Raw genomic sequence first — 24,797 nt, forward strand, 5'->3', positions numbered from 1 at the left:
GGGGGCTGCCGGGAAAGAGCGGCAACCGTGGCGGGGAAGCCCCGCGGACTACAGCTCCCGACATGCCCTGCGCGGGGGCCACTGTGCGAACTACAACTCCCAGCGTGCCCCGCGCGGGCCCCTCGCCGGTAGCGGCACCGCAGGGCCCGGCCGGGGCGACCCCGATTCCCCCGGGACACCGGAGCCCTCCCCAGGGAAAGGGGATCACGGCAGAACCTGCCCCGAGAGCCTCCCGCCTCCACCCCCGGCGGAGAAGCCGGCCCAGCCGCCCCCCTTCACCCCGCACCGAGAGACTCAGGCAGCTGCACGATGCGGTTTATTCGTTTCACAAGATTCGTCAAACCGGAGCCCGGGCTGGGGCTTCACCCCCCCGGCTCCCCCCACACCCCAGAAGCGGTTTTGTTCTCCAGAGCCTCGTGCGTTCGCTTTTTGGTGAGTGAAATCTTGGCGAAATGACTCAAAAAGGGCAGGGGGGGTTAAGACAGGTTGAGGGGGGCCGATACAGTACGTGAGTGAACAGAGGAGAAGCAGGACCAGACCAGTGAGGGGGGGCTGTCATCTCCAGGTCTGCCTGCTCACAGTGCTCTATTTACATAAATTACAGAAATTTCATATATATTTTTCTCTGAAGCCCAATTAGACAAATATCTGCTTATATATAATATAAAAAATACAGAGATTTGACTTTTTTTCTTTAAGTAAAATGTACATAATCCACCTGTGAGCAGGAGGTAAACCCGAAAACTCAGCCCCGGTGCTACCAAAGTTAACGCCGCACACAACATTGTCACCCCCAGCCTCTTCCTCCAGCCCATAATGATCCACCCCAATCAGGAAAAAAACAACCAAAAATTAATATTTCAAGTAAAGATGAAGATGTGTTTTCACCATTTCGACAGTTCCATGATGCTGATCAGTAGCAATGCGAACAAAGCCTGGGGCAGTTGTGCTTCCTGCTTCAAAACCCACCCAAGCATCCCACCCTCTTCAGCATCACCATCTTTGGGGGCTTGTTGCCTTGTGTTTTTAACTCTTTCCTTGGAAATACCACTAGAGTTCTCCAAAAAAAAAAAAAAAGAAGAAAACAACCAAAACCAAAAATTTAGACAAGGGTAAGAAGCCTTCCCTAGAAAAATCTTCCCGGGAACAGGAGAACTTTGCATTTCTCTGTCCATTTACAGCATTTCAGGGGAACTTGGCCCAGGTTCAACAGGACTGTCCGCTGCAGGAGGGTCGCAGAAAGGCCAGGGCTAAACTTTGCTCTTGGCAAATTAGAGTCTTTAATAAAGAGTAACATGTGCAAAAAAAAACCTTAAATAGATCAACCCAGGTTTGCAGAATTATTGTTGTCAGAATGCTTACTTTCTATCCGCGTTCTTACCCAACCCAACACTGAAATCTCAATTAAGTACCCGAGGTAAGAAGTGACATTTGGGAGAGATCACCACAAAGAAAATAAAACACACACCGAGAGGTGCAATCTGTTACCTCCGTGTCCTTCCTCCACCCAGATGCCTGCTTTAAAGACATGTTTGCAGCAGCAAGAAGAAAAATAAGTGTAAGAACATCCCCTTTCCTTGCGAGGACAAAGCCCTGGTTCTAGTTGTTGGAAGGAAGAATTGTTTCCTAACAGGTGGAGTGAGCGTGTAGCCGTCCGGTTGCAAGGAGAGGATGAGCCCATCAGCTGCTCCCAGCTGCTTTCTGCCAAGTTTGTGGTGTTTCTTTTCCCCCACCTCAGACACATTATAGCTGGAAACCTTCCATGGGGGCTTCGGCTTGCTGGAAGATGAATTGCTGCTGGTTCTCATCTACCTGGGGAGCCAGAGCGGCATCATCCTCTACGCCAAAGTAGTGCTCGATCAGGTCAAAGGCCTTCTGGTAGATCTCTTGGTTCTCATGGCTCTGTAGGAACTCAATCTTATCCAAACCTGGGAGGAAAAAGAAGAGTAGAATGTGATGAAACCAGGAGATCCTGATATTTTCACTGTCCCACATCCATCCTCCACTCCTGCTCCTATTCACAGACCTTTGTCTGCATGAGATTTGCGTTTTATGAGCAGCACTGATATCCAAAGGTAACTACTCCAGAGCTGCCTGTGGGTTTTATCTGTAGTGGGCAGCATTAACACCTTTTCAACAGCAGGTTTAGCTGACACAGCTCCCAGCTCAAGACTAAACCAGGCTTCAGGGAAATTAAACCAAGCGGCTGTGGGGAAGGAAGCAGAGCCTGACCCAGTAGCCTCCAGCAGAGGGGCAACAGCAGCTTTAGCTGTCCTAATTAAACCCGCTGCTGCACAGAAAACATCCACGCACAATATCCTCTCAAGAATTTCAAGAATTATTCTTACTGGGAGAATCAGGACACACAGTGTAAGAGTCAGTGAGAGGGCATAGCAGACCCTAGGAGTTTGAGACCAAAATAGGAGCTGCTCCTCAAAGCATTAAAAGCAGGAAAAAAAGCCACCTAATTAAGTTGCTCCAGGGAAAAGCTCCCTCTGGATTCCCAGTGTATATCTACAGAGTACAACTGGGTACAGTCAGAGCAATTGCGGACCCAAAAGTGCCAATTTTTACTTCGCTTATTTCTGATTAATATTCCCAACCGGTATGAGCCACAGTTATCAGTTTGGTCTCCAGGTCTAGGAAGCTTGGGTCAGTAGTATGATTGGTTTTATTTCCAAGTATGTCCTATGCCCAATCAGAAGAGGCTGAGAAGCCTCTTGGAACAAATATCACTAGTTTGGAACAGACTAAATCCCTTAACAGCAAAAAAAGCAATGAACAAAAGTGGCAGATGCTTTCTGATACATCCTGTGGTGCTAAATTCAATCGTGCCAAGGCCACTGGCCACCACCTACCATAGGCCTCCTCAATCAGGCTGCAGTAGGGGTTGATGCCCGTCCCGCTCTGGTTGGCTTCCTGCTCCCCAAGCCTCAGAATGTTCTCCAGCCCGTTCAGCGCCACCTGAACTATCTTGGAGTCCATGACAGTCAGCAGGTCACAGAGAGGTTTGATACAACCCAAGTTGACCAAGTACCTGAAGAGAAAGCACCAACACACACCCGTTCAGGGTCTAGCAAGCATCACCTTTGCTCAGTTTGAAAGAGCAAGGGAACCAAGTTAAACTAAAATACCAAAAGTTACCTTAAAATACATTTTTACTGTTCTGAAAGGTTGATTTTTTTATCCACTTATTTGCAGTTCTATACAGACTCCTCTTTCAAGAAACCTGCTAACTTCAGATGCTACTCAAATTAACTCTGCACCAGAATTTAATCTGTCATCAAGTTTGGACATTCAGCCTAATCTAAGCTACCCGAAGGGGGAGGAGGGAAGTGGTTTGGATTTGCTTATTCTCATTCAGAGGGAAGCTACAATTAGCACAGTAACAATCCAGCTATAGCTCTGTATATCTCAGGTACGCTCCAGTTCTCCACATTACTCCCTGGCAACCCATCCTGCAGTCCCTAAAGACAGAGCTACCGCGCATTCAGAGGTTTCCCCTCGCAGGAGCTACCAGAGCACCTGATCTGCTCGGGAGTTCCGCCTGACGTTGCGTTTGTAATGGCCCACGCCGCCTCTTTCCTCGTGCGGAATTCTGCCTTCTGCAAGATTTCTATCAGCACTGGGAAAATGTTTGCATCGATGACTGCCTGGGGACAGAGAGGAGTAAGACGCATTGGAATTGGCAACAAGGTTTCTAAAATGCCATTATGCACTGGAAAGAGACCTCCACCTCCATTTTCGAATGGAAAAAGCCTTTCTATGCTATAACCCTCCAGCGATTCCTCTGTTTTATTCCTTTATTCCCTGTTAACACAAGATCCTAACTAGCAGAGTAAACGATCCCTATTATTGCATCGATGCTGTAGTGATGCTTTCATCACTTATCTGCCTCCATATGTAGGTCATTAAAAGGATAATTAAAACTCAACAAGCTCCAGCTTTTCAAAGAGGTATTTCTAACTGAGCACAGAGAAATCAGGGCTGTATCTCCTCTTATTCCAATGATCCAACCTGTGGGATTCATTTCAGCCTAATATTGTAGGTATAATTAACAAGTTTTCTAGCTCTTGGCAGATGGCTGGGAGCAACAAGCTTGCAAATCACTGCAGAACAAGAGATGTGAACAAAACCAGCCTCTACGTGTCAGAGAAGACAAAAGTTGCAGATCCTTAATGCAGAGCTTGGAATTGAGGATCAGTACAGGTGGGCTGGAGAAGACCGTACCTGTATTTGTGCTCTGTTTCCTGCTGTGATGTTTGATATAGTCCAGCAGGCTTCTTTCCTGATTGATTCCTTGGGACTACTTAATAAATGAAGGAGGCAAGGCAAGGCTGAACAGTTCAGAATCACCTTTTGAGAGAGAAAACACAAGTGAGATCCCCACTATCTCATACAGAGCTAAATACTTCCAATTTTCACACAGTGAACATGCTGTATGGGCTCCGCGTTGCCCTGCAAGGCAAGAATTTCCCCTCACCTGGGTCTGGATGTCATCCCCTGTCACGATGTTTCCAACTGCTCGCAAAGCCGGGGAGGCCACTTTGTAGTCATTGTGCCTGCAGGAAAAATGGTGCAAGGACAAGACCAAATCCATCAGGTCACATGCAGAAGATTCTCTCCCCAATATCTGCATTATTTACCTAGAATTCCATCCCCCACCATACTGAAAAACACAGCAAGTTGACCATATTGCTACTGCATAAGCAAAGACTGAAGACAAACTTGGAATACAGTTTTCATCCTTAATGTCCTAATTTTATCGTCTTCAGCTTAAGTAAAGATCTCACCTTTTACATCGCATTTCTAAACAAAGATGTTATTAACCCAACGAGAACACTCAGGATTTTTCCGGATAATTTTGGAAGCAAGCATCTTGCAGTTCTACCAACTCTGAAGGCGTTAAAGAGGCCCATTCAAATTTGAGAGCACAAGACATTCCGCAGTCCTCCCCCTTCTTCCACAGACTAGAAGTATCAGTCCCAACTCTTTAATAAATTTTTCCTAGCCTAAGTATTAACCAGCATTCCAGCACTAGAACATACTCTAGTTCTACAGCTCTCAACCTGCCTCAGACCCTCCCACAGAACTGCTCTGATGGGTTTTGGTACAAACTCACGCTCAGCCACCTGCTTCCCAGTCTAACCAGGCTGAAGCGCGAGACAAGGTACTTACATTAACAGCTCCACCAGCCGCCGACACACTCCCGAGTCAATAACTGCTTGAATTTTCTCATTGGGGCCATCTGATAAGTAGGAAAGAGCCCAGCACGCATCTGCTAGCAAGTCGGAGTCACTGTTGAATAATAATCGGGACAAGACTGGCAGGCAGGGAGATACCTGCAACAACAGCCACCACCCCGGGTTAGTCACGTTCTGACAAGGACCATCGTGTTCACACACAAACACCATGCGGCTACTCTGACCAGGGAGATAACGAGTCTTCAACGTCCACAGTTTCCTTCCCCAAAGTCAGCAGCTTCCTTGCTGGTTCACATACCTCATAATCACAGTGTCTGAAGTTACCTCAATGGCTTTATTGCTAAACTAAAATTACATCCCGTCCTCCTGGAGCAAGTCTAGACTCCTGAGACAAGCGCTACTGTGCATGGTGTTTGGAAACTCCATTTCTTACTCTTAATAACCCAAAACAACTCAGTATTCAGAGCAGCAACCAACAGTTACACCTCTGAGTACTCCAATCATTTATAAGTGTTTTCATATTTACACTCAAGTCAGATTTCACCCTCAACACAGGTTTCCCAGCTCTGACATGCGAGCTTTCATCTTTAAAAAGTGAAACATATTGATCTTAAACCATTTTTGTTCTACAGAAGTGAATGAGACACCTGAGAGGCCAGCGGAACCTTTCGTTAGTGCCAGTAGCACACTAGGAAAGGGAAACAGGAAAGCTGCCACAGCTCCCATGTGGACACAGTCCGGGTTTGTAGCATTTAGATGTCTCAGAATCAAGGTTTTAGTCACAATTTGAGTAAAGTCTCAAACTTCCAGCGCGTGCTGCCTTGCAGGGAAGCCTGGCCATGCCCCCTTACTTGAGGGGTCCCACTGAGGTGCTGCCAATAGAGCCACACAGAAAATTAAACAGGCGCTCAAACATCTGCTGAACAGTAAGATCAACCTCAACAGGAAGAACCTCACCCTGCTCCCTCCTGCAATGACTTACAGAAGGTCCGACAGCCCAAAATAATTGAGACAAACATCTTGACCAGGTGGCTCCCCATCACCTGTCTGCCAACAAGGCATTTATGCTCACCTTATCAAACTCAGGTGGTGGACTCTTTCCTCTGCACAAGTTTGACAGGGCCCAGACAGCATTTCGTGTCATTGTCAGCCTGGTGGACTTTGTAAGGAGCCTAAAGAGACAGCGACCATGAATTATAATCCTTGATGTAGAAGCCAGCAAGGGAATCAAAAGAAGGAAAACTAGTCTGATTTTAAGGAAGTCAAATCATTATTCCACTTGCTGCAGCTCAAGCCATGCTGCTTGTGACTTGAGCCTCTCAACAAGCAAGAAGAAAAGTGACAGGCAACTACTTTTTAGGATAAATTGCTATTATTCCTAACAATGTAAAGTGAAATGGGTCAGGAAGGCAAGGGCCAAATTAGAACTGAGAACCATAGAGTAGTTTGGGTTGAAGGGACCTTCCCAGCTCACCCAGTCCCACCCAACCACGAGCAGGGACATCTTCACCAGCTCAGGTTGCCAGAGGAGCCCACTCAGACAAGCCCCTGAATCCACAGCACAAGCACAACAAGCAGATGTCTGGAGGGACACAGAGCAAACCAGCAAGCCCTGCGACTTCAGCAAGACAAGCAGGTGGCAACAGCACCCGCTGCAGATTGAGAGCGGCGGAGAGGTTTGTGAGAAGGCATGTTATCTACCAAGTCCCACTCTATTCATCAGATACTTGTCAGAACTGCCAGTTCATCTGGTACCAAGGGTTTGATTCCCAGTGAACATCACCACACATTGCCGGGGAATTTAGTCGCCCAGCTCAAAGATGGCTCTGCTGTGGTACCATGGGACTCCAAGAACTGTATTGGCAAGTATTCATGGCTACTCACATTAATAAGGGAGGAAGAATAGCGCAGTTAAGGACATAATCTCTACACACAGAGCTGTCTCCAGCAATGTTCCCCAATGCCCAGACAGCCTGAAAGGAAACAGCAACAGTTTTAGCATTCACGCAGTTTCTGAACAGAGGAAGAAAAGGGTAGTGTGCTAAAGAAGGCGTTTTCCCATAGTTCCAGGCAAACGATACGTCAGTTTGTCGTCTGACACGGGTCACCCATTTTAAACACCGCATTTTAATCGTGTGCAACTCAGTGTGGTTCTTGCCCTAAGCCCAGAGTAAGAAGTGAACCTTACCTGTTCTTGAACATCCTCAAAGTCAGAGTTTAACAGCTCTATAAATATAGGAACTGCCCCAGCCTCAATTACTATTTTTGTTTGTTGGGAAGTTCCTGATGCAATATTCGTCAGTGCCCACGCTGCTTCAAACTGAAACAAGCAAATGAATGACAACACTATGAATAAAATAACCCTGATTTAGCAAAGTATTTGCCATTACATTTTGGCTATAATTCTTTTAACTTCTACTAAAAGGGTTGCGAGATAAGAAAGTGTATCACAACAGAACCTTAATACTCAAAGGGTTTGATTTTCCTGAGCAATAAAAAGCCACATCTGCTAAATACCTTCTCAGAGGCTACAGCTTCTCAAAGGATTAGCAGGTGAATACATCACTGGTCACACCACATCACATTTACAAGTATTTTCCAGCAAGAAAAGTGAAGACACATAGTGCATAAACACGTGGAGTAGAAAGTTTTCTGTATTTTGTGCAGACTGACCAGTTCTAGCCCACCCTCTCATCTGGCTAACACTACAGCGATGCCTTGAGCTCAGGTGAAGCTGAGCAGCAAGTTCTCTGCTTTTGCCACTCATTCTTTGGTTTAAAACTAGATTTTCATTCAGTTCTTCTTGAAAGTACGTCCCTGTGATACATGGCCTTGGGCCAGAGGGCAGGAAGAAAATGAAGGCAGTCATCAACTCGGATGCGGTTCCATGTATGGAAGCATCTTTAACCCCTACAAAGTAACTACAGTTATTACCAAGCTGGAAGGAATCTCAAGAAGCTGCCTAGTCCATCCCTCTGCCCCACAGCACTACCAGCACACTTTTAGCCTGTACTTAAAATCCTCCAATAATGGAGGTTTTTCCTCTCGCAGTTTCTTCCTACATATTTATTACACTGCTCCACAAACTCCCAGCAGAAGTATCAGACACAGGAAGGGCAAATTCTCTTCTGCTGCAGCTGAACCATGTTATTTCTGCCAGCACTTTTCCAAGAATTATAATTTAGAGCAATTTATAACTTCATTTTTTGCCTAAGCACTACAGGCTACCTTTGTCTTCTCCTGTACATCACATAACCTGCATCTTTTGAGTTCAAGACATCACTTCTCCCTGATGGCACCTATGGGTTCAGGCTGCTACGCTGCGGTTAAACTGCTACATGCCATGAAGAATTCGTAACACAAGCTCCTTTACCTGTAGCGTGCAATTTTCACTTCTTTTCAGGAATTCAACAAATCTGTCCACCACCCCCTGAGTGTTTATCACTTCATCTATTGGAGGATTCGGCTCTGCAATAGCAAGGCAGTGTCAGAACAGTTGACAGCTCTAACGCAGGGAATAACAAGCATAAACTATTACTCCATTGAACCATCTCAAGCTGCACAGAACTCGGCAGGACAACCCTCCAGAATCACTTTCTGTACAATCCATACAAATGCAAATCATTAGCAACACACTACACTGTTAAGCTCAAAGCTGCTAAGCTTCTGTACAGCAACACACATGCACAAATGTGTGCAAAAGAAACGCTACATCAGATGCTACGGCAGGGATGAGTTATTTTTACCTTTGGAGAGTAGCTTCCTGAATTTCTGAGTGGTTGCTAGCTGTAGATCAGGGTCATCTGAAAAAAGCATCTCTACCATCTCTCTTGTGATCATTCCCTCCTGCAAAGATGCAAAGGAGACAGAACAATGGCTCCATTTCACACATTTAGGGCACAGTCGTGACAGTCTACCACGACTTTGTGCTTAGCTAGTGATCCAAAGATTCAAATTTGAGATTACAGGACACTATTTTCTCCCTGGCAAACTTTTCCAGTTCCCTGTAGCAACATTTGCAACACTCTCAAAAGTGAGAAAGCAGAAACGTTGAGGTATGGCAGTTCTATGCAGTGCACAGCACGACATCTATCTGAAGGCACAACAGCAACAAAAGGCACCTTACCCCACATGTCGTGGAACTAACGTAGGAATCCACAAGGAGACTATCGAACATGGAGGCATCTTCGTTGATCAGTTCCACGTTTCTTCTTTTAAAGAGCTGGCAGGGAACAAGACACCCGAGTCATTATTAGAAAGCAATGATGAACAGTCTTCACAACTAGATATTCTTGTTCCTCAAACAAGATACCGTCAGCTTGACTAAACGCAACCCGAAGAGAAAAGCGGTCATTAATAACAACTCTGCGCTCTGAAGACGAGTTTGGCATACGAACCCCAATAATAAAACGTGCTAAGTCTTGCCCTCAGATATGCAAATACCCAACTCACTGAGACGCTGGTACAGGCAGGTGCAGAATTTGACCTAACAAGTTAGGAAAACTGGGGAGAAAGCAGCTTGTGCATGACACATTAATGGAGAAGACATTTAGTGTGAGCTTACATCACCTGAGAATCACCTCTCACTTTCACAGACCTTCAAGCAAAGAAAAGCAAACAAAAAACAACCAGCTCAGAGTTAAGAAATACAGCTCATACTTTCACTTGCTCTTCCTGCTTCTTGAGGAAATAACCCCATCCACTAATTAACAAAAATCCTAAAAAACAAACCAGCACCTTAAAAACAAGGATCTGTGAACAAAACCCTCTAGCACCCCATGGACAAAGTGCTTGGAAAGCTCTTGATGCGAGCTACACTCTGTAGTAGGTCCAAAGAAAACGAAAAGCAAGATCTCAGAACAGAAAAAAATAAAGAGACTGCCAACAAACCTTAATGCACAGATCCTTGAAGATTCCAGTTTGGCAGCAGCACAATCTTGGTTGTGTTATGGCTGTACACAAGCTACTCAAGATGACAGTTACCTGTTGCTCTCGTTTCTGTTTGCGCAGCTGAATTCCTTCCTCTTCTCTTCTCCGCCGCATTTCCTCGGGATTTAGGGCTTTGTTCTTGTAACTCTTCATTCGATAGTTATCCTTCGCAGGACTCGTGTTGGTCTCTGAAAAGAAACAATATCTGCTTCAGATTTCTTACCACACTCTGCTCCTTCACCTGCACGTCCTTCCTGACACCAAGGAAAAGCCACATTAAACAGATTTATTTACAAGTGCTGGTCTCAACAGTAAAGCTCCTAATGTGATCCTAACCTTAGCTGATGTGATGCACTGCTATGGCAAGTGTTAGGAAGTTTCTAGGAAGCATAAGAGTAGATTTGTTGTTCCAAAAGGAACCTGGACCAAACTTGACAATATTGAGCACATTACCATGGGAAAGGCTTCTACTCAATCGGCTTCAGAGTTGCAGAACTAAATTCTACTGTTGTTTCCAGCAGAAATTATTTCCCTTGTGTCATCATGGCATAAATCACACCTTGGCTTTTTCCCCCAGATTGGAAGGTTCACTGTGTCCACACAGCAAAAATCTAACAGAACCCACAGCAAACCGAGACTTTAAACAATTAAAATCTTGCAAAACTGTCCATAACGTACAGCCCGTGTTTGTCCCACCAGGAGCAAGCGCTCAGTAACCAACCACTCATTTTGCTGCTTCCTACCTGATCAACGCAGCCCTTCAAACTTGACTGCTGGTATTTCCCCCGGTCAGGGCAGTGACACCGCACGGTTTGGTGCAGCTAAAGGCAACCAGGGTCCAGCAGGGACCCAAGTACAGAGGGATGTCGCTCCCGCAGCTGCATCCAGCTCAACCCACTGCTTTGACCATGTTGACTGCTGTTTCTACATCTTTCCAAGCAGATTATTTGCCTTTCTCAGGATGGGAAGGCAGCAATCACGATACACAACATCAGTGTGCCTGTTTAACCTTGAAACCAACTTGCTCTTCTCCAGGACTCTGCTGGACACCCATATCTTTGTTTTCTTCCAACCGCTACAGGTAGATGGAAGAAGCGCCCTGTGAAAGTTCGCAGCGTTATCTCCGTATCCCTCCTCTTTCAAGTGTTTAACATTCCTCAGCCACGTTGCCTGCAGAAAATTTCAGTCCGACTTATCAAGCACCTCCAGCCCTTCTGGAGCCCTTCCAGGATCAGCTGAAGTTTCAGAGAAAAGCCCCACAGACAGGACAAGCCAAGCCATATACAATGTACAAACATCCAACACTGAAAGATGAAACAGCCGGAAAAACTAATATTTTAACTAGCTTAATTCTGTGGGTTACAGAGTCCCTAATGAAGAGAAACTTGTAACCTTGGAAAGCTAAGTCTCCAATTAAAAGGCTGTGTTTAAGAAAAGGAGGAGGAAGAATGATTAAGTGACTTCACACTATCCGCAGAACTACCATTCAGTCAGTCACATAAATAGCCAAGTGCCACACAACTGCCTCCGAACTTGCACAACCCGGTTCAGCTGGGCTCAGCCTGCACCCTGCACTGCAACTCCACTTAAACCAGAGTTCTGACCCAGCTTGTACAAAATGTTGCTCTGCTCTGGGATCCCCCTGACCTCAGGTTCCTAAATCAGCACCTTTTGTAGCCAATAACCTCCCTGAATTAGTGAACTTCACTCACAGCAGCTCCACAGAAAAAGTCACTGTAATTCCAGGGTCATTACAGCCACGCCAAGATTATAACGGCTTCTTAATGCTGCTGGATCAGAAACCCAGCCTGGCTTCTTTCCGGATGATGCTCTTCCCATTTCTCTGCATTACAAGAAGTATTTGCTTCCAACATTTTTTCAGCTGCTGGTTAAAGCTGAGTCACTGCAGGTCTAAACCAGAATTTGTGCTGCTGAATCACACCAAAGTGACAGAGCAGAGAAACAGTTACACCGACAGATCCAACAGGGGCTTTTTAAAGCCAGAACACCCTTTCACAAAGGTAAACTTCAGAAGATATCCATTACCATTCTGTTGCCAGGCATAAGACACACTTAAGGCAAAGCCTGGCCAGCCCTGGAATTACCCCAGCTGCCGTTAAACCTGGAAAAGCCGCCAGGTTCCGTAGTGTCACTCGTGCAGGTCTGCTCTGCGTGTTTCCTCTGCCGCTTTTATGTTCTCACGCAGATTATTTGACTGCTTACTACAAATAACAGAGGCAGAGAGTCCATTCTCTTTCAGAGCTGCCTTGAACCCCCGGCCGGGCGCTTGGTGGGCAGCACACGCTGTAAAACACTTCTCCCCGCAGCTATTTGGGCGTCTGGTGCAGCCACCACTGCTGGCTCATTCCCTTCTGGTTTAGCTCCCAGGAGCCAGCAACACGCTATCGCTGCTGGAATGTGCGGCAGCTTTGCTGATGGTGCCGGCTGGGGAGGGGGAAGGGAAAAGCACAGGTTATCTTTGGGGAAAATTAACAGTTCCCCAGAGAGCTTGTCCCTCGCCAGGTAAGATCAGGATTTCTTTCAGGCTTTCCATGTCCTGATGTAAAAAGAGTCCACTTATTCCTCAAGGCAGTTCTCAACACACATTAATTTCAACTCCGCCTCCTGATATTTGGAGCCACAAAGATCTGAGGTTTAGGGGCTTTAAGTCCTCTTCAATCTGATTCACACATCCCGAGACATTCGGCTTTCCGAATGGACCAGTGACCTCCCAACTCTATCACCTCAGGTCTGAGAGTCCTCTGTAACGATGCTTATAATAAACTCTCAGACTAAGTCAACTCAAACTCAACACACAAGAGTTATAGGAGGTTAAATACAGCCAGGACTAGTCAGAGACAATGACAGAGGGCTATAAAATTCCAACGAGCTCATCCTCCCAACACATGCTTCACTCCAGAAACAAACAGCACTGTCTGATTTGCTATGCACGTTTGAGTTGATCCAGCCCTCACAGCACAAAGCTGAAAGAATTCGTACTTTCACTATCACGCTATTTTAACAACCAAGCTCCTCTTTACAAAGTTCATGTTTGCTCTCCCAAGCTCAGGCAAACAAAGCAAAATACCCAAATAACTAGTTAAATCCATCAGCCACAAAAGTTTTATTAAGAATTGAGCATTACGTGCTGCTCCGCAGGGTAAACGGCACTGTAGAGACATTTAGACATCATTTGCATAGCAAACGAAGAACAGACTGACGAGCATTTCTAACAACACAGGCAAGACCAACATCACAGCTGCTCAGAAACACCACTGCACCCTCAACCTGCACCCTACAAGAAGGGTAGCAACATTACGCGGCCACCCCTCAGTCCTATTAATCTAAAACAATTCAACACTGGCAGTTTTCAGACATCCAACAGGCCCAAGGACATTTTTCTACTCAAAGTTGCCAGTCGAGATTTTACATCTCAAGCTATACATTAAGTTTTAAAAGCTGTGGCAGATGGGGAGGTGCTGCAGCCATTGCACACATGGGGATGTGGCCATGGACCCATCCTGGAACACCACAGAAGGGCTAAGGACAGCAGGGGAGTTTCTGATGAGGCCAATTTGATCAAGCGCCATCCCAACCCAAACAGTGCTTTTAAGTCTGGTTAAAAGATAATATTGCAGGTGAAAACTGATAGGACCCTAATCCTCACTTCCAGAGGAACCTTTCTCTGCTGCAGGCTGGGCTTTCCCATTCGCCTCATCCACCCAAACCCTGTCTTACTACCCAGAACCTCAAGAAAAAGACATTTCGCTTTCCCAAGTAGGAAGTGTCAATCCCAGGCTACATCAAAAGTAATAAATATATAGTCTGCTGTTATTAAAGCACCTTTTGAAAGGCAATACTCAGTTCTGGTTTATTTGTAGCTAACGGAGAACGCGATTTCCCACCTCTCTGGCCCCTCAAGTGTATTTAGTGCTATTGCTTATTGTACAAACTCCTGTCCGCTCCTGCACAGTGTCAGATGTATTTGCTCGTCCCGTCCATGGTGACAGCTGCACAGGGACAGCGCGGGGACTTCACGCTGCCGGAGAGCTCTGATTTGATGGAATCTACAATAACCAAGGGTTATTCGAAGGCTGCTGGGTTATTCGAAGGCTGGACAGTTCAGCAGGATCTCCTTTGAGCTCCATCATCAACTCTTACAAACTTCAGAATTTAAATCAATCACAGATCGGAGATTTGACACTTTGAAGCTTCAACCACGGCAGCTCCTTCCACCACCGGCCTCTCAGGGCTTTTCGCTGTGGCAGAAACAGCTCCCAATACCCCCCAAAAACCAGAATATTACACCACCAAATAACCCCCGCTGCCCCAAAGGCCGAGCTGGGGAGCACGGAGCTGCCGGTGGCGCTGACAGAGCCAAACCCCCCGGTACCGGTCCCGTCCCCCCAGGCTGGCGGCTCAGCTGAGTCCGGACCGGCCCCTGCCCCCAGAAACCCCCTCAGCGGGGCCGCCCCGAGCCCCAGCGGGCTCCGAGGGCCCTGCCCGGGATGACTCAGCGGCCGGGCCCGCAGCCCCGTTCCCGCCAGCCCAGCCCGGCCCGGCCCGCCGCCGGGGGGAGGCGCCCGGAGCCCCGGTGAGGGGCGCGGGCAGCGCCGGGACGGGCCGGCCCTGCTGTCCGGCCGACGGAGCGGCTTCTCCCGCCCTCCCCGCGCCCCCTCGGTCCAGCAGCGGGGTGTCCCGGCCGGCCGGGCCGCTCCTGCCCTCACCCATCGCGGCTCCTCAGGCGGCGGCTCCTCCGGCGGCGGCCACAATATGGCGGGCCCGGGGAGAGGGAGGGCGCGGGGAGCGGACGGCGGCCGGAGTGGGACAAACCTACTCCGCGCTGCGAGCGCCCCGCCCCTTGAGGAGACAGGGGTGGGGCGGGGCCGCTCTCTCCCGCGAGGCTCTCGGGCGCCCCCAGCGGGCGGGGAGGACCCGGCCTGGCCTTCCTGTCCTGTCACTCGTGTCCTGTCGCTTGTTTCCCATCTCTTCGTGTCCCATCACTCACACTCTGTCCCTTGTGCCTCATCCCTCATGTCCCATCCCCTCTCACACTCTCCCCTCGTGTCCCATCACTCGTGTCTGGTCCCTTGTGCCCCATCCTTCACACTCCATCACTCATGTCCCATCCCTTGTGTCCTAATCCCTTGTTCCTCAGCCCTCATGTCCCACCTTCTCCCTGTGTCCGGTCCCCCTGTGTCCCCTCTTGCCCCACAACCCTCCACAGCCGACACGCCACACGCGAGTTGTGAGCACAGAAACGCTCCAAGACGTCCTTTTATTACAAAGTCCGTCACCAATCTGTGTCCTTGGCAGCTCCGCGGCGCTGGGCTTGGCTGCGGCCAGCAAAGCGTGGGGACCATTAGGTGGTGCGGGGCCGGCCAGTCCCTCCCATGGCGATGAACACGTCAATGGGGACGTTGGGCAGCGTCAGGCAGTGGCTGCCAGGACATCGCCGCAGCTGCCTGTGGGGACAGAGACACGGCATGGGGTTGTCTGATACGGCACGGTGTAGAATCACAGAATCACAGGATGGTTTGGGTTGAAGGGACCTTCCCAGCTCCCCCAGTGCCCCCCCTGCCATGACAGGGACATCTTCACCAGCTCAGGTTGCTCAGAGCCCCGTCCAGCCTGGCCTGGGATGTCTCCAGGGATGGTTCATCCACCACCTCTCTGCCCAACCTGGGCCAGGCTCTCACCACCCTCAGGGCCAACAATTTAATCTTCATGTCCAGCCTGAATCTCCCTCCTCTAGTTTAAAACCATCACCCCTTGTCCTATCACAACAGGCCCTGCTCAAAAGTCTGTCCCCATCTTTCTTCTCAGCCCCTTTTCAGTACAGAAAAGACACAACAAGGTCTCCCCAGAGCTTCTCTTCTCCAGGCTGAACAGCCCAGCTCAGCCCGTCCCACAGCACAGGGTTCCAGCCTCAGATCGCTTTTCTGCTTTTGGTAGCAGGACAAGCCGTGCTTGCCGGACCAGGAACCCGGTCCCATCCTGCCCCCCCTTACCTCCCCACAGCCTGCTCGGCGCCCACCGGCTCCTGCGTTTCGGGGGGCACGGCTGAGCTGGGACAATCTCCCGCCTCGATGGGGAACCTCCGAGCCTGCGGCGCCCGCTGGGAGCTCATGTCCGGACCCTGGATGCGTCTGAGCAGAGAGGAGCGGGTGAGTGAACGGGGTGACCCCGACAGGCCCCCCAGCAATGACAAAAACACCGGGGGGACCCCCGCCAGCCCCGTAACACCCGCGCTGTGCACCCGCACTCACCAAGAGCGTGTTCCAGCCCGTCGCCCACCTCACTGCGCACCCACCCGACTGACCCACGTCACCTGCATCACAATGGCACCCGGGTTTTGGAAGGTCACTCTGTGCCCTCCCGGGTGCTGCGGATGCCCCTGGGGCACTGAGATGTGGTTGTGGAGTCGCCGTGGGATGAACTGAGGGAGCGGAGGGTCCCGGCCCACACGAGGACATGGAGGGGTTTTTGCTGGCCAATGGCTACAGGCTCGGCAGGACCATCGGCGAGGGGACGTACTCCAAAGTGAAGGAGGCTTTTTCCCAGAAGCACCAGAAGAAGGTGGCAATTAAAATAATCGACAAGAAGGAAGGCCCAGAAGGTAAGAGCTGACCCTGAAAGAGCTCCAGGCTGAGGCACTGCCCCTCCCGGAGGCTTTTAACTCCCAGAAATATCTTGTTTCCCAAACTGAGAGTGGATTGGAGCAGGGATGGTGCTGGGGGATCCAGCAGAACAGCCAAAGGATCGTGGCTGAGGGTCAGGACCTGTTTGGGTGGCCGCCCTCCAACCGCAAGGATGGCAAAGTGCTGGGGGAGCCCAGCATCCCCCCTTGAGGAGCATTCCTGGGGAAAGGTGCCTGGCCATGAGGAACCAGACACCCGGGAACGACGTCCCCTCCTTGGGCTGCGTCCCGGCGGGGTGTCTGGAGCCAGCACCTCGGGGACATCCCCGTCCCCACACCCTGGGCAAACCCGCCTCCTCTCTCGGCAGAATTTATTCACAGGTTCCTGCCCCGGGAGCTCCAGATCATCACACGCTTGGATCACAGGAACATCATCTGCATGCAGGAGATGCTGGAATCCCCCGAGGGGAAGATCTACCTCGTGATGGAGCTGGCGGAGGACGGGGACATCTTCGACTACATCCTCCGCCACGGTCCCCTGCCCGAGCCCCGTGCCAGGGAGCTCTTCCAGCAGCTGGTGGAGGCCATCCAGTACTGCCACAGCCGCGGGGTGGCCCACCGCGACCTCAAGTGCGAGAACGCTCTGCTGCAGGGCAGCACCTTGAAGCTGACGGATTTTGGCTTTGCCAAGCTGCTCCCCAGGGACCGCAGGGAGCTGAGCTGGACCTTCTGCGGCAGCACGGCCTACGCGGCGCCCGAACTGCTGCAGGGCCTCCCCCACGACAGCCGCAAGGGCGATGTCTGGAGCATGGGCGTCATCCTCTACGTTCTGCTCTGCGCCCGCCTGCCCTTCGACGACACCGACATCCCCAAGATGCTGCACCAGCAGCAGAAAGGTGTCCCCGTCCCCATGCAGCTGGGGATCTCCAAGGAGTGCCAGAACCTCCTGAAAATGCTCTTGGAACCAGACATGAACCTGAGACCCTCCATCGAGGCGGTTGGCCAGCACCCGTGGCTGACAAACCCATGAGGACTCGCCTTGCTCTCCCCAAATGGGACAAAATGTTTCTAAAATGACGATAAATTTGGAGGTCTGTTTCCCACCTATCCAACCTTCCAGGAGTTGCACCAGACAAGGTCTGGTTCATATTTGGGTGTGTTTAGCGACTCCCAAAGCCCCCAGTGGTGGGGAACAGGGCAGACAGGAGCTCCCAGCAGCTGGGGTTCACCTTCCTGAATTAACCTCCCCTGAGGTGGGTGGGAGGGAAGGGAAATCCAGACCCTCTGGGGCACCCCCATCCCCGTCCCGCAGGAAATGAGAACCCTCGACACAGGCAGAGACTCTGTAGAATTCCTTTAATCGCTGTTAACTGCAAGTCTGTAAAAGGTTTGGAGAAAGTCATCGTTACAAAACTACCAGCTGTTAGAATTGTATCCTGGTTTTCACCCCAGCTAGAAAAGGCTCAGGGAGACGCAGAATAGTTCAGAACAGATAATATTGCACAGACAACCAAATGGTTAATTTGACTAAAGAAAAAAAAAGTGACACAGATGAGAGCACTGCACCCTCAGGGCTCCAGCACAGGTCCAGGGATCCAGCCGTGACTTATTCCATCAAATCCCAAGGGAACGCAGCCCCAAGCCCCCACCCAGACACCCCATGGGTGTCACCCACCCACAACCTGTTTTCGTGCTACAGCTGAGTTCGAGCCCAGAACAGGGTGAGGCTGCAGCGCGTTTCAGAGGCTCCGCTGGACCATGCACCATGTGGGGGGCGAGATGTAGCTCAGTGTGCGACCCTCCTGGTTTTCCAGGACAGACAGACTCTCCTGTAAGTGCCTGAAGTTGTCACCACCACCACCGCACCTGTGTGAGCAGCTGCAGTGGAGAAATTCCCCAAAGCAGGGGAGGAAAACCAAAACAAACCCAAAACCCCAACTCTTCCAGAGACAGCAGCGAGGGCTCTGTCCTGTTAGGATAATTGTGTATTAGCAACATCCACTGGGGAACGTTTCGTGCCATTAGAAGGGAATTGTTCCCAAAAGAGGGGAAGGAAGCGCTGCCGGCAGTCACAGGGGGTTAAGGGGAGGAACCTCAGTGAGCACAGAGAAACTGGTGACACTGGTGGCTGTGGAACACGAGGGGAGGCAGCGGAGTGGACAGACACAGCCCCCAGCCTGTGCCAACAGGCACCACCCACATTTGGGTGGCCGGGAACGGAAAGGGCTGAGATTGAAGTGGTCAGGGGGCCAGACTGGGGTTTTGCAAGGGCTGAACTGGGCACCAGTGCAGAGCGGTTCTGCTCCCAACGTGACCCAAAGCACTTTCTGCCCAGAAGGGCTCAAGTCAGAGCAAGCCACAAGTACTTTGCTTGGGAAATTCAACTAGAAGTACACAAAACCCAGCAGAGGAAGGCAGTGCAGCTGCGAAGGGGAAAGCAGGTCTCAGGCTCTTCGAGGAGCTGCCGCTCTTGTACCAGGAAACGGGAGTTTCCATTAAAAATAAACTTCCAAAGATGAAAAGCCAGGCAGAAGCTCAGGGTTTGGCGGGGAGTTTGGCTCCTTTCGGCACAGCCCAGCGTCGGGTCAAAGCCACAAGCCGCGAGTGGCACAGCAGAAGGGGCATTTCCCACCGCATCGTCCGCCCCCGATCGCTCCCCGCACGGGGGGGTTTGCAGGGATGACCTGGCCAGCGGCGCAGAGCGGTGAGCGAGCGGACACAGCGCGCAGCCACGAGCCTTTGAGCTGCTGCACTGCAGATTACACACGTACACAAGCACAATCGGCCAGCGGGCAGTGGGGTGGCACCGAGGGATCCCACCGGGTGTCTGAGCGCCCAGCTCACCCCAGGGACCCCTCACCACATCACATCTGTTGTGGCTTGGCCGGTCTCTAGGAGCTATGGAGAAGACGGGCTCCCTAGCAGCTAAACATACGAGTGACCTCCTGCTTCCTCCTCCTCCTCCAGGTCTGAAGGGGTCCCTCAAGTCGCCCACAGGATTGAAACTCCTCCAGCCTGGAAGTGCAATCCCCAGCACAGTTACACACAAAGGAACAGCCAGTCCGTGATTTAATTCACATTCGATGGTGGAAATGAGCCTGTGAGACACACTGGAAGCAGTCGCTTTATTCCCAGTCTTCCCACTCCTCATCTTCCAGCTGCAAAGAAGAGTAACAGCCCTCAGCTTGTTTCTGTAACACAACAGCCAGCCCTCAGATCCCCCTGAGTCAGCGCAAAACCTGACACATCTTCGCCCTCCCACACCCTCCCAACAGGGATTTGTTTGCTCTGTTCCCTGTGGGGAACTCCCACACTCCAACAGCCACTCTGCTCCAGCCAACAACCAAGAGTCCCAGGGTGAGATCCCAAGCTAAGCCCCTGTCCCCAAAGAGCAAGTCACACCTTGGAGAAGCCTCTGGCCAGCTGCTCTGTGTAGCCACATTTCACTGCAATGTGCTGCTCAACCTTGGCTCCAGCACAGGGCTGGCAGCAGAGCCCAAGCTGAGCAATTCAGTCCCTTGCTCTGAGGCGCTGCGGTCTCCCAGAAGCAGCCAGTGAGGGCAGAGCTCAGGCAGCATCACCCCAAGGAGCTGCTGAGGGTTTCTGGGAGCAGCAACCTCCCCTTGACTCACCTCCCCAGACACTTCCACCTTCGAGAGCGCCAGCTGCACCTCCTCTTCAGTCATGTCCAGATCAAAGTCCTTTTCCCAGTCCTCACTGATGTCTGTGCTGGAGCCTGGAAACACAAACATCACAACGGAGCCATCAGAGTTGCACGTGCTCTCCAGACACACTGGTGAAAGCACGAAGCTGTCCGAGCAACCCAAAGAGCCCTGGCATTCCCGAGGGATCTACCCGAGGGGGAAAGCCTCCCCGCTCCCCAGAGAAGGCTGTCAGCTCACAGACTTTTGATTTCTTGTCTAGTCTAATTTCATTCTGCTCACACACCCTGTTCATGATATTGGGTCACCTTGCTGGATCTTGGGTTACTTCCAGTGGCTTTATAATCCTATAACCAACATAATCATTATTTTGGGAGACCTGCAGCAGGTTTTGCTGAGGGCAGGGTCCCCTGCGAGGAAGGGCTCAGGGCAGAGCCAGCTGTGGTACCAGTCCAGTGACTGCTGAGAGCAGATTTTTACCATCTGATGTGACCTTGCCTAACAGCACAAGGATTTACTTCCACTTTAGTTTCATCCATTAATTAGACACTCTCTGGATTTAACCTTCTTGCGTGACTTTGGCAAAACCCCTTTTCTCCTCCACCATCACAAAATCAGGCTCCAAAAGCTGCCACCCCCAGCAGGAGGTTTCCAGGCTCCACACACGCACCTTTCTTGCCGTTGTTGGAGGGAGTGGATTTCCCACTGTCCGAGTTCAGCTCAAAGACACGTAGATCTGTTGGTCCTTCCTCTTTCAGAGTCTCTGTCCTGCCCTGGGCTTTGCTCTCCACGTCCTTGGGCTCTGTAACAGCCGGTTGCTCTGAGGATGCCGCGGACTCCCGGGTGGGTGCAGAAGGATGAGCAGGTTCGGGGTGTTTTGGTGGGGAGCTCTGCTCTTCCGAGGTGGCCTCCAGCAGCTTCTGAGAGAGGTCTCCGCTCCCAGCTGGTTGCGCTCCGGTCTGTAGCTGCGCGGCAGGCACAGAGGCAGGGTTTGCAATCTGAGTCACAAGGGAGATGCTCTCACTGCTCTCCGAGGGACTCCTCTCTGCCGGGGCTGGCTCCGGAGGGAGGACGGCCCAGCTTTCCTCCGAGGGTCCCTTGGGAGCAGTGGGGTGGTTTCCCTCCGGGGCTGTGGGGGCAGATTCTTTCTGTGCTGCTTCTGGAAATTTCACGTTTGCACAAGGCAGGGGTGACATCCCCAAGAACTCCTCTGTAGGAAGGCAGAAGAGAAGCGAGAGATGTTTCAGCAAGTGCAGCAGCAGCTGACAGCGCAGCAGGGCTGGGAGCTGAACCCGTGGGGGCGAGGAGGAGCCATCACCCTCTAACCGTGACCTGCCAAGGTCTGCGCGAGCACCCCCCGCAGGTCCCCAACCATCTGACCCACCTTCATCCTCCTCCCAGCCCGGCTCTTCCTGGTGAATGCTCTGCTCTGCTCGCTGCTTCAGAGCCTCCCTCCGTGCTTCATCCTGCAAGGAATTCAGCGTCAGCTCACGCCCCCAGTCCTTTCCTTCCCAAAGCACTTCAGCGTCAGTGACAGCAAGGTTGCACAAAAGGCAGCCCAGATTGCTGCTGTTCCAGGAAAAGTATTTTCTGCCTCTTTGGTCTGGGTTAGAGCTCCTTGGCTGGAGTGCCCACCCATCGGAGAGACACCCATCCTGACCTACCTGCTCCAAGCGATGCACTTTATAGAAATAGCGCTGCCAGAATTCAGAATGGGAAACAGCCACAGGGACCTGGGAGCGACACAGGAAATATTGTGAGTCACATGAGAGCACAAACACTGCTAAACATCCCTGTGCCAGTTTGCCACGCAACCACAGGCCTTTCTGACACCAGTTCCAGGTCCCAAGCAGCTCAGGGCTTCCCTACATCACAGTCCAGGACAGAATTTGCCTCTGCAGGCACCAGGTAGGGCCTTACCATCTTGGTGTAGAGAGCCCTGATGGAAGGGCTGGTGGCCAGCAGCTCTGCGATCTCCCCTTTCTTCTCCTCCAGGTTAAACTGAGCCAGCCAGGCCTCCAGGAGCTCGGCAGGGCCTGCACAGGACAAGCACAGAGGGCAGGAACAGTTTTAGGAAGTTTCATTGGAAAAACAATATGGACCACACCATCGGGGGTGAGCAAGGGCAAAGAAGGAAGGAGATGTGGGTCTCTGAGCCCAGCCCACATCACTGGGCCTCTGCCAGAACAAAAGCCACACAGCATCAGTTTAAACTCACATGATAAAAGCTCAGTCTAAACCAGCCGCCAACAGAGAGACCCCACCCACAGCCAAGGCAGCAGGGCCACTGCCCAAAGGCTCTGGGCAATTCAGGGTGGCCGACAGACCCAACACAAGGGCCAGTTTGGTTCGGCAGCACCACCAAGCCCCGCCACGTACCGTCAGGTTCATTGCAGTAGGTGGCCGGGTCTGACTGGAGGCTGTAGAGACGAGCCTGGAGGAGAAGAGACACAGTCAGAGCTGTCAGTGGAGGGGCAGCAGCAGCAGAGCCCCTAGAGCACAGAGAACTCAGGACTCCACATCCTGGAGAGCAGCTCCACAACAGGACACTCACCTTGGCACTGTCGTAGGGCTCTGTGGTACCTGTGGGTGTTGCCATCAGCGTTATCACATCACAGTCGATGGTCTTATCCGGTGAGGGAGCAAACGTGTCTGAGATGACGCCCAGGAAGTCAGAGAGCCCTTTCCTCACCCTTTCAGTCGCACCTGAGGAACCTTCTGTCCTCTTGAAGAGAAAAAGCAGTGCAGTGTAAGTAACAGTGCCTGCAGCAGCTTTGGTCTTTCCTGGACATGTTCCTTTAAGGAAGCAGAGCGCCTCTTCCTTCAAAAGAAGTGCTAATGAGGTGATTTCATGGCCAGGGTTGGGCTAGGAGCAGGGTGTGGTGGCAAGCACTAGCCTCAGGTGGTGAGGGAGCAGGCAGGCAGGTTTGTGGGGAACTGAGTCCAAGCTTTGCAGGGAAGGACACAGCCAGGTTTGGGGGTTGGACCGTCACACTGTGCAGGGCTGAAGCTGGAAGCTTGTGCAAAGACCCAACGTCACACCACAGGGACACTACCAGTGTCCCACAGGGAAAGGGCAGGAAAGGGAACTTTTCTCCACTCATCTCCAGAGGTTCCTTGTCACTACAGCAAGGAAATCCCACACAGTGCTCAGCACCAAACCCCCACTGGGGAGAAAATCTGAAACCTGAAGCCCACAGTTGGGGTTTTTTCAGAGGATCGTGCCCCGGGACACTACTCACTCCCTGCTTTGCTTTCTGCAACAAGAACCCCAGCTCTCCCGCTGCCGGACTCACCGCCAGCTTGTCCTTGACCACGCTGGCCGTGGCAGCGATCGTGCAGGCTGTGTCATGCTGCACTACTTGGGTGAACTCAGCCAGGTCCCGCTTCATGAATTCCAAAGCTTCTGTGGACTGTAAGAAGGTAACAGATAGCATAATGCTTTTGCTTTCCAATAAAACAGCTGACATATTACAAAGGTTAAAGCGTGAAAGCCTTTAACCCAGCTGAGCCCTTAGCCCAACCAGCGCAATGCTAGGACTGCAATAACCAGAATAACAATGGGAAATAGCTATGCCCAAAACGTGGTACAGGAGGAGGTTTTTTCAACTATGACAAGAAAAATACAGGTTAGGAAAAGCCTTGTTCTGAGTTTTGTATATAATTACCACAAGCACTGCTGTCACAGGCAGGAAATTACACATTGGAAAGCGATGCTGCAAGCACATGCCCTCCCTGCACAGGTGGTGATTTTCACATCAGTAGAGCCCAGCGCTGCTCCCCTGAGCCGTAAGATCCCAGTGCAGTGTCCCCAGCTCCCAGAATTAAAACAAAAACATCTAAACTCCCTCCATATTTACCAAATAGTCCCTTCCCAGGGTCACAGGCCGAGCTATAGCCGCACAGCCCCCTGGGCGTCAGGCGCTGAGGGCAGGCACGAAGGCATCGGAGCTGCTGCTGCCACGCAGCCCCCGCGGGGACGCGGCCCAGCCCCCGCCGGCCCCGGGGAGTCCCGGGGTGGCCCCACAGGCCCGACCTAGCCCAGCACCTCCTACCTTCTCCTTGACAGCTTGGTAGCTCTGCTGCAGCCAGCTCCGCCACCAGCCCGCGTCCTCCCTGCCGGGGACACGCGTGTCAGGAAAATACAGAACCAGGCCCAAGTCCAGAGCCAGAATCAGGCCCGCGGCCGCCCCCCGAGGCCTGTCCCCCCCCCCCAGCCGCCCCCCGTTCCGTTCCGTTGCCACCGCCCCTCGGCGGCACCGAACTCACCCCTCCGCCATCTTGGCGGCCTGACGTCACCAATATTTACCGACCCCTCACCCCGCAGGCCCCACCCCGTAGGAGGGGGCGTGTCCGTCGGAA

At 51.4% G+C, this 24,797-nt stretch overlaps 3 protein-coding genes across 4 annotated transcripts; 1 reads left to right on the forward strand and 2 right to left on the reverse strand.

Moving 5' to 3' along the window:
• Positions 1 to 303: 303 nt before the first annotated feature.
• Positions 304 to 14,968, reverse strand: KPNA6 (karyopherin subunit alpha 6). 2 transcript variants are annotated; one of them, XM_065857283.2, is made up of 14 exons: positions 14,861 to 14,968; positions 10,188 to 10,321; positions 9,331 to 9,426; positions 8,951 to 9,050; positions 8,578 to 8,672; positions 7,393 to 7,524; positions 7,089 to 7,177; positions 6,277 to 6,376; positions 5,179 to 5,342; positions 4,484 to 4,562; positions 4,231 to 4,356; positions 3,526 to 3,653; positions 2,859 to 3,037; positions 304 to 1,928 (listed from the first exon to the last, which is right to left on the reverse strand). In XM_065857283.2, exons 1-14 carry the CDS (start codon positions 14,862 to 14,864, stop codon positions 1,744 to 1,746), a joined length of 1,611 nt encoding a protein of 536 aa, XP_065713355.1. In that variant the 5' UTR covers positions 14,865 to 14,968; the 3' UTR covers positions 304 to 1,743. The 2 variants fall into 2 exon arrangements, with proteins under 2 accessions (XP_065713355.1, XP_071655057.1); XM_071798956.1 differs by having other exon boundaries at positions 10,095 to 10,321.
• Positions 14,969 to 16,607: 1,639 nt separating this feature from the next.
• TSSK3 (testis specific serine kinase 3) lies at positions 16,608 to 17,803 on the forward strand. The gene is made up of 2 exons (XM_065857373.1): positions 16,608 to 16,752; positions 17,142 to 17,803. Exons 1-2 carry the CDS (start codon positions 16,608 to 16,610, stop codon positions 17,801 to 17,803), a joined length of 807 nt encoding a protein of 268 aa, XP_065713445.1.
• Positions 17,804 to 18,112: 309 nt separating this feature from the next.
• BSDC1 (BSD domain containing 1) lies at positions 18,113 to 24,780 on the reverse strand. Its single transcript, XM_065857369.2, has 11 exons — positions 24,705 to 24,780; positions 24,491 to 24,551; positions 23,732 to 23,848; positions 22,990 to 23,160; positions 22,815 to 22,869; positions 22,356 to 22,471; positions 22,100 to 22,168; positions 21,820 to 21,901; positions 21,106 to 21,645; positions 20,406 to 20,509; positions 18,113 to 19,931 (listed from the first exon to the last, which is right to left on the reverse strand). Exons 1-11 carry the CDS (start codon positions 24,713 to 24,715, stop codon positions 19,899 to 19,901), a joined length of 1,359 nt encoding a protein of 452 aa, XP_065713441.1. The 5' UTR covers positions 24,716 to 24,780; the 3' UTR covers positions 18,113 to 19,898.
• Positions 24,781 to 24,797: the final 17 nt, after the last annotated feature.

The sequence above is a fragment of the Patagioenas fasciata genome, chromosome 25 (genome assembly GCF_037038585.1).
Source record: "Patagioenas fasciata isolate bPatFas1 chromosome 25, bPatFas1.hap1, whole genome shotgun sequence".
Taxonomy (NCBI): domain Eukaryota; kingdom Metazoa; phylum Chordata; class Aves; order Columbiformes; family Columbidae; genus Patagioenas; species Patagioenas fasciata.

Coding starts and splice junctions, on each gene's coding strand:
- KPNA6 (XM_071798956.1), bottom strand. Junction 4,563..5,178: donor CGGCTGGTGGAGCTGTTAAT/GTAAGTACCTTG, acceptor TTTTTCCTGCAG/GCACAATGACTACAAAGTGG. Junction 1,929..2,858: donor CCTGATTGAGGAGGCCTATG/GTAGGTGGTGGC, acceptor TTTTCCTCCCAG/GTTTGGATAAGATTGAGTTC.
- TSSK3 (XM_065857373.1), top strand. CDS start 16,608: ATGGAGGGGTTTTTGCTGGCCAATGGCTACAGGCTCGGCAGGACCATC. Junction 16,753..17,141: donor CAAGAAGGAAGGCCCAGAAG/GTAAGAGCTGAC, acceptor CTCTCTCGGCAG/AATTTATTCACAGGTTCCTG.
- BSDC1 (XM_065857369.2), bottom strand. Junction 23,161..23,731: donor TGGTCAAGGACAAGCTGGCG/GTGAGTCCGGCA, acceptor TTTCTCTTCAAG/AGGACAGAAGGTTCCTCAGG. Junction 22,169..22,355: donor GGGCTCTCTACACCAAGATG/GTAAGGCCCTAC, acceptor TGTCGCTCCCAG/GTCCCTGTGGCTGTTTCCCA.